We start from the raw sequence: 8,074 nt of genomic DNA, 5'->3' as shown, positions 1-8,074 counted from the left end.
TGTGTGTGTGTGTGTGTGTGTGTGTGTGTGTGTGTGTGTGTGTGTGTTTAGAAAGAGATCATGGGGGTAAACCCCAGACACTAGACCAATGTCTAAAGGGCAAAAATGTCATTTTATTAGATTTTCATACGATAGTTTCTTTACTCCTGCCCATCATTGAGGTGAGACAATTCCCCAAAGTCTCCTGAATGGAAGATAAAATCCTCAAACGTCTTTTTAAAAAACACCCCCCCCCACAAGCCACTTGAAGAGAATTCTGTGATCCTTACTTTGCAATTGTCATGGAAGTCTTTGGCAGGTGTGGTAATGAAACATGAGTAGAGCCAGCCCTCCCCTGCTGCTAAGAAGCAGCATACAGGGTAGAAAGAGAAGTTGTATTTGTTTGTTTTCCCTGTCATTGTGAGCCTCTGGGGTTATGCTGCAGAGGCTGGGGTCAGACCCATCACACAGGCTTGTAAGTGCCGTTGTAGCTGAAAGGAGGGGACACCAAGCAGTCCCTGTTCTCAGAGATCCAGACCCAGATCCTGTTCTCAGAGATCCTCGTGTCTTTGGGCCTCACGATCACAGTGTCTCTAGATGCCACGGATGGGTCCTCTGGGAAGAAGTTGAAGGGCCGGATCAAGAAGCCCACAGAGTTTCCAGGTGTGGCTGTGTTGGGGATATCCTCTGAGTGAGGGATGTGCAGGAAGCCCACTGTCACCCAGGCCACCAAATCCTGTGGGTGAGACAAAGGCTTTAGTGGACAGAGCAGTGCTGGGTACCAGTCATCCAAGGGCACGTTGACTTGGCTTTAAGGATGTGTCTACAACCTTCCTGAGATGCTCTCAGTTCCAATGGAGAGGTGGGTGGATCTATCATGACCCTGAACTTACCATACACTAGAAAAGCCATAATTCTAAGACCACAAGGCCTGAAGTTGGCAGGGGTGAGGATGGGGTCAGTACCTCATTTTCAATGTTCTCGTTGTTCCGAAGGAACTCCTCAAAGACCACAGGGGGGCTCCAGGGGTCATTCTGGTTGTAGAGGCTGCTGCTGTAGCGCTCAGATTCCCGATACTTTGTCACAGCCAAGGGATACCTGCAGACAAGAGATGTCGGGTGTCTTTGGGTATCAGGGCTGCCTTTGGGTCCCTTCCAGGGAGCACCTTTGGGACCAATGATGGGGAAGTTGTTGCTTCCACAGATGATGATTGTGATTATCTCCTGGGAGTCTTCAAGAATGTCCATCAGCACTCAAGGGCCAGGAGCCCTGTGAACACAACCCCTCTCTCCCCAAGTACAGAAGAGTACACACCTGCAAACACACACAAGCTCAGAGCCGGGAGCAACAAAGCACACACAGGCACACACAATCGCTGAAGGGAGCCCCTTCAATGTTCTCCTCACCTGGCCCAAGTGACAGCCTGCTCCTCCTGCCAACCTGGTGGCAGCACCTGTTCAGCCATAGAGTTGATCTGCAGGCGGTAGCTGCGCCTGTGGCCCCAACGGTTCTTTTGGGGACTGCTAAAGAGCAGGTACTTGGGCAGAGTCTGTCCAAAGCGGAATGCAGCCTGTCGCTCCTGGGAGTACTGGGTCTGCTCTAGTGTGGGCTGAACCAGGGAGTGACTTGGGCTCCAGGGATTGGTGATGTTTTCCAGCTTTGTCTTTAATGTCTGGAAGCTGTTCTTGGTGCCTGGGGAGGCATGAGAGGAAACAGAGGGTGAGACTCAAATATTGGAACAGAACCCTGGCTGTTTGTAAGATGTCTATCCTAGACCACACCCAGCAGTAAAGAAGATACAGTGTTGAGAGCTGGCACTGTCTTGGTGTTGGGACACCATGGTGATGATAGTCACAAAAGAAAAGAAACCAGGGGAGGTAGAGGCTAGTTCTTAGGTCAGTCATGCCATGTGGTACACACATGTGATACCTTGAAGATCTCTGAAATATTTCTGTTGTATGAACCATGACACGGTTTGTACAGCCCCAAGGACTGCTAGTATACTATGGGTCTGAAGTCAAGTGAAGTCCATTGGGTGGAAGCCATTTATCTGATCTTGGTGGTATTGCTCTGCTATCAAATCTGACCAGATATCAAATCCCCGATGTCATTCTGTGCTGACATCATTAATCCATGAAACACACTGGGCAACCTCAGAAGCCAATCCATTTCAAAGTACTAGGCTTCAGAATCTGTTACCTACCTGGACACTTACCCCTTCCTCACTCATACATACCAACCTACCGAACCCCTAGGCAAGGAGAGATGAGCACCCCACATACAGGGTAACCCTAGGATACGTTTCCCTGCCTCGGGGACACATGCTGCTTTATACTGCTAGGAAGCAGACAGAAAGAATGTGACTCAGACCGTCTCAGACCTTCCCCGTGGAGTGAATCTGTTAATGAGAGGCAGCCAGTGACTGAGAGACGGTTTGGCAGTGATTCCTACCTGCCACATCCAGGTCAACACGGTAGTGCACCAGGTGGGTGTGGATGTTGCCAAGCAGGTGAGTTTGTAGGCGAGTGCCATAGCGCAGTCCCTCGGGGGTGTAGAAGGTTGCATGGACGTATCCAGTGGCGTGCATCTTGCTTTCCATCACACCGTTAGGGTAGAAGATGAAATCCCAGATATAATCATAATTATAGACTGTTGATGTCGTCCGTAGCACCAGCACATATCCCTTCAGACCCGCGTAGAAGTTGAAGCCACCTTCAAAGTCTGAGTTAAAGTGGCGCCTAAGGGGCACCCCTGTGGGCATCTCAAAGAGGCACAGAGCGCGTGGATAACGGACAGGGCCATCACTGTCGTAACAGTGGAAGGCATCCAGGAAAGTAGCAGTCTCTGGACAGTCAATGCCAGGGGCTAATTCGTGAGTGACACTGCCCAAGCCCCAGCCAACATCAATATACTTAGTCTGCATGCCTGCAGGCGTGTGACCTCCATATAGTGCCACCGCCTCCTGCACACTGATCTCATAGGCAATGCGCTCACCCCCAAAGAGCACATTGAAGATCTGCAGCCCAGAAGAGGATCTCAGCCGGTAGGAGAAGCTCCAGTCTCCATAGTGCACAGTGTTGCCTTCTAGTTTATATCGGGGGCCACTGGGCTGGACAATGTGGGGACCAGCAACAGTGATTGGTGTGTGGAATTCCCCCCGGGGCTTGTAGGAAGAGAAGAGTGGAGGTTGCTCTGTGCTACCAGGCAGTGGGTCCTCAAGGACCACCGTGTCCACTTCTCCAGCTGCATACTTCTGAGCCAGTTCCTCTGGGCTGTTGTAGAACTTGCCATTATACCAGAGCTGTTCCACGGTCCAGTTCTGGACGACTGTGCTGCTGTGATCCACTAGGATCTCCAGGCCCGTGGGATGCAGGAAGTAGCCTTCCACAAAACGCTGCACGATAAGCCAGCTTCTACGCTGTCCAGACTCCACACCACGCGGAGCCACGTCGGTAAAAGTCAAGCTCCGGTCATTACTGCTTAAAAATGAGAAGCCAGTGGTATCAAGGAAAAACTGGTGTAGAGGCATGGTGGCTCTCTTCAGCATGTGGTAGAGGATCTCATACTCCATTGAGGAGATGGGTCTGGATGACCAGGACAGATGGTGCCCTGGCCTGGGGGATAGTGCTCGAATGTAGTAGGGCCGTGGCAGGGGCCCCACAGCAAACTCAGTGACATTGGGGTGATCCTGGCCACCAAAGAAGATGATGGCCCTGGCTTCCCGGGCAGGGGCTTTTCTTCCTTCATCCAGGAATTTCAGCACATGATTCTTCTTGGGCAGTAGCATCTCAATAAGAAACACGGAGTTCTTGGCCAGAGTCGGTGGGCTCTTGGACGGCTGCAGCCCCAGCTCCTTCCTGTTCATCAGGAAGCTGTGAACAGCCTTTATCTCCTGGGGGCTCAGGTCCGCAAACACCCTTGATTTGTCATAAGGAGTCCTCTCAGCAGATGTCGTGTCTGCCGTCTGTAGAACTAATATGACAGCTACCCAGCCGAAGGCCAGACTCATTTGTGCCAGCCTCATGGCTCTGGAATACAGCAGAGGGGAGGAGAGGTCTTGAGCAGAACCCTCAGCTTACTGAGAGCCTCACAGACGCTTGTCCCTCGGCCCTAGCATGTTCCTTCAACTAGCTTTCCCCCAGAATTCAAACAGAAGACGGAGACAGGGTCTCTGGGTCCTCCTTCCTCACGGATGCTGTCTGGTCCTCTGTCATGCATCCAACAGCTTCACTTCTCTCCTGTTTACCTCTTATACTCCTGCTGACTTTCTTTTCTGGACACATTCCCATGTTTAGGCTTTTCCGGCAGTTTATTTTAAAAGAGAAACATTTTTTTTCTCAGCCAGGAAGGGATCTGAGTCACAGCAGCCCAAGAACTGAACCTCAAATGCTGCAAAGCCTTGTGTCTTGGTGGAACAGAGGGTTTATACTCATTGCAAAAGAACCACCTTTGATGAAGTTGTTTGTATGTGTGTGTGTGTGTGTTTGTATAACTGCGTGAGGGTGCGTGTGTATGTGCACGTGCCACGTACTCATACATGTATATGGAGAAGTCAAATTCCGGTCCTCTTTACTTCATTCCTCACTCTTTTTTTTTTCTTGTAAAGCAGATTCTCTGCCCTTTACCTGAAAATCGCTGACTGCACTAGACTTGCCACCGAGCAAGCTCCAGGGCTTTCCTGTCTCTGCCTCCCCAGCAGTGTGATCACAAGCTTGGGCCATGACTGCTGGCATTTCATGTGGGCTATGGGATTAAATTCAGGTTCTTGTACTTGCAGGGCAAGTTCTATCATCTGAGTCATCTTTCCAACAATAAAGAACCCCTTCTGGGCCACTTTTTAAGACTTAGTGTAGATTTCAAAGTGCAGGCCCTTGGGTTGTCTTGGGTTTAAATCCTGGTAAATGCCGTCATAAGGACAACTTGTATGATCTTGGCCATATTGCTTAGATTCCCCTAGGTCTCAACTGTGAAATGGAAATGACAACAGCATCATGTTCCACTCTAAGCTTGTCCCCCAAAACAAATCAGATGTTAAGTAAAAAGTTTGGAACAAATCTGGCCTTCCAGGAACTCCTGGGCTGTTGACTAATCTTTTCCTTTAAACTGAGTCCTTGATGATGCAGTCTGGATCATACCACACTGGGTGTGTGGACATTACAGAGCATGTTGGGAGCATAAGCACAACCCTGCCCACTCTCTCTGGCCCTTCACTGTAGTATGTACATCCCAGGCAGCAAGTCAGAAACAGGCCATTCCTCTTTCCTGTCCTCCTGTGGGGAGGACATAGTCGAGATCTTTACCCTCAACCTAGTGTCCCCAAGTCACCAGGAAAATATTGTGTATGCATGCAGGCTAGGGACTCTAGAATTCTAGGAGTCTTAAGTGTTCATCCCTCTAAATGCCCTTATAGCCAGAGGTGAGGCTGTCAGGCCCTGTTACGTGCAAGTTCCCAAAGCCACACATCTTCTGCTACTGCCGGCCCTCAGTGGAAAGCCCCTCCCAGTGCTATTTCTCAATAGAGGAGCTGTTTTATGTCTTCCACTGATACCAGGAGGTTCAGGCAGAACTTGGAGTCTTACTTAGACATTCCACTAGCCCTCTAACTGGACTGCTCAGTCCTCAACTTCAATTTTGAGAGGGGTTTTAGTTTCATAGGTACCTTGACCAAGAAGTGTAGAGCACTGCCCCACGTCCCCTGTCCCATGCCCCTTCTCCCAGCCTCCTCAGCTATCAGCACCAGAGTGATCCATGAATAATAACTGAGCCACAGGACACCCCATTAATACCCAGAGCAGATGGTGCATCCAGAGGGTCCAGATGTGTAATGACAGGCACCTGCCACCACGGTGTTAGAGAATAGTCTGTCATCCTTACCCCCAAATCCTCCAAGTTCTCAATAGTCCCCCCTCCCCTCCACCAGCCACTGGTCTTTTACTATCTTTCCAGAAGGTGGGGCTAGAATCTTAATGTAAGCATTGTGTGTTCTAGTGTTTTCCTGCCCTTTGCCTGGCTTCCCTCTTCACCATCTCTTATCTCCAGATGTGTTTTTGCTTTAGCCAGTAGGAAGGCAATGCCACAGACATTTAGAATCCTCTCTTCTGAAGTCACATGGGCAGTGTGGAGGAGGGACCTTCAGCAGAGCCATAGAGGCAAGGGAGAACTCGGTAGCCATTGATTAACCCTTCCAGCTCCAAATGGGAGGAACGCCAGTCACCCTCTTACAGGGCCCTCTTCTCTCACCCTGGAGTTGCCTGCAATGCCCTTCCACAGTTCATTCTGGGCTCTTGAACTTCCTGGATCTCCTCCCTCTCTGTCACTCTGTCCCCTACCCCTCACATTGTGCTTGTCACCCCGCTCTTCCCCCTTCCCTGCTGACCTGTTTGGTGTTCCATCAGAACCCATCTGTGCAGTCTGCCCAGTCGCTCCCCAGCTCCCAGACTTTGTTCCTGGCCACTGACCCCAGAAGTCTTCTTGAAGATATTGAACCACGCCCCACAGGGAGGGACAGGGTGAGGTATGGGTCAACCTAGCTGGGGATCTATAGCCCATGGGTTTCCTCCCTAGAAAGGTGCTAGGGTGCTCCTGGCTGAAGTACAAGTGTCCTTGGACTATTTCCCTGTAATGTCCCCTTTAACAGGTGGCTACCTTTCGCAAGAACTAGCCTTGCCTTTCTCTGTTACAGGATGTGTAATATAGTTTGTTAACATAGTGTTATGTTCAGAAACTAAGAAGACACTTACTAGCCAGTTTTTCCAGCTTTGTTATTTATTTATGGGTACACACACAAACACATAAACACACACACATGCACACACACTTTAAATTAAAATAGAGTTTCATTTTGCCTCTCCTCTTCCTCCCTTTGGCACCTCCCAGGTATCTTCCCTTCAACCCCTCTCATTTCTCCCAACTCTCAAATTGATAGACTCTTTTTTCTTGATTAGGATTGTTACATACGTGCATATGTATGTATATATTTATGCACAAACAAATAAACACAGCTTGGTATGTCCAATTTTGTTGCTTGTAAGTTTTTGATTTCAGGGCTGAATATTTTGTACTGGATAACGAATGAGGGGGGCTCACCCCTGGGAGAGGCTAATTCTCCCTCTCTCAGCAGTTATTATGGTTATCTGTAATAACCAATAACTCTTTGTCTTAGTGTGCAGCCCTGTGAAATGTTCCCCTTCCACGTTAGTGTGTCTGCTAACATTCCCATTGTTCCTGCCTTGTTTATGCAGCCATTTCTAGGAGAGATTGTTTCACACCAGGCTTCCTGGTTTTCTGGCTCTTAGCATCTTTCTGTCTCTACTTCTGTGATGTTCCCCAAGCCGCAGATGTGGGGGCTGTAATGTTGATGTATCTTTTGGGGCTTCCCATAATCTATTCATCTCTGCATTGTGGCTTCCTGTGATGGTTTTCATTTGCCGTAAAGGGAGCTTCTGGTCAGTTCTTAACAGGAAGCAGACCCTGACAAAGTGGGGCTGATAAGGACAGTCACTCATAGCAAAGAGAGAACTGATGTGTATAGAGAACTTGGAATCAGAGAGGGAGGCATTTGAAGGTAGAAACTGTTTAGTTGAGCCCAGTGAAAAGAGATGTTGCAGCACTCTGGGATCCTGTCAGTATTCAGAACCACCAGAGGAGGCGGCTGTGGGAAGAGTGTGTTTGTGTGGGTGTTAGGGGCCTTGTCGCTCTCCTTTCCAGTGTTTTTCTTGCAAATCATTTCAGGATCTGTTGGCAACTAGATAAAGAAAGGAGAACACAGTCAACTCAACGTAGGGACTTTGAGTGGCATTAGCTATAACTGTCACAATGGTGATGGCGACAAGTGAAAAATGAAAGTTTCTGTCTTTAGAGTTGGGAATTCTCCTTCGTGAGATCAACAATTCCATAGAGAGCTAAGGGGCTTGAACCAAAAGATGGTCCCAGGAACAACCCAACTGTGGAAAGTCTAACGTCTTCTACTTCTATAAAGAAAAGTAGTTGGTGTCAGGAGAAGATACTTGACAGGAGCAGTCACATACAGTCACTTACAGTCACATACAGTCACATACAGTCACATACAGTCACATACAGTCACATACTGTCACAC

The 8,074-nt window shown here is 49.0% G+C and overlaps 1 protein-coding gene across 1 annotated transcript; it reads right to left on the bottom strand.

The window, feature by feature from the left end:
• Positions 1 to 312: 312 nt before the first annotated feature.
• Positions 313 to 4,015, bottom strand: LOC114636686 (amiloride-sensitive amine oxidase [copper-containing]). Its single transcript, XM_028784753.1, has 4 exons — positions 2,431 to 4,015; positions 1,386 to 1,671; positions 945 to 1,077; positions 313 to 715 (listed from the first exon to the last, which is right to left on the bottom strand). The coding sequence occupies exons 1-4, from the start codon at positions 4,001 to 4,003 to the stop codon at positions 443 to 445; spliced, it is 2,265 nt and encodes a 754-aa protein (XP_028640586.1). The 5' UTR covers positions 4,004 to 4,015; the 3' UTR covers positions 313 to 442.
• Between the last annotated feature and the right edge of the window lie 4,059 nt (positions 4,016 to 8,074).

This window comes from Grammomys surdaster, unplaced genomic scaffold, assembly GCF_004785775.1.
Source record: "Grammomys surdaster isolate TR1022 unplaced genomic scaffold, NIH_TR_1.0 124820, whole genome shotgun sequence".
In the NCBI taxonomy this organism is placed as follows: Eukaryota; Metazoa; Chordata; class Mammalia; order Rodentia; family Muridae; genus Grammomys; species Grammomys surdaster.
The sequence above is the reverse complement of the archived record's forward strand: the minus strand, read 5'-3'. Positions and strand labels throughout refer to the sequence as shown.

Coding starts and splice junctions, on each gene's coding strand:
- LOC114636686 (XM_028784753.1), bottom strand. CDS start 4,003: ATGAGGCTGGCACAAATGAGTCTGGCCTTCGGCTGGGTAGCTGTCATA. Junction 1,672..2,430: donor TGTTGACCTGGATGTGGCAG/GTAGGAATCACT, acceptor ATGCCTCCCCAG/GCACCAAGAACAGCTTCCAG. Junction 716..944: donor ACGAGAACATTGAAAATGAG/GTACTGACCCCA, acceptor TCTCACCCACAG/GATTTGGTGGCCTGGGTGAC.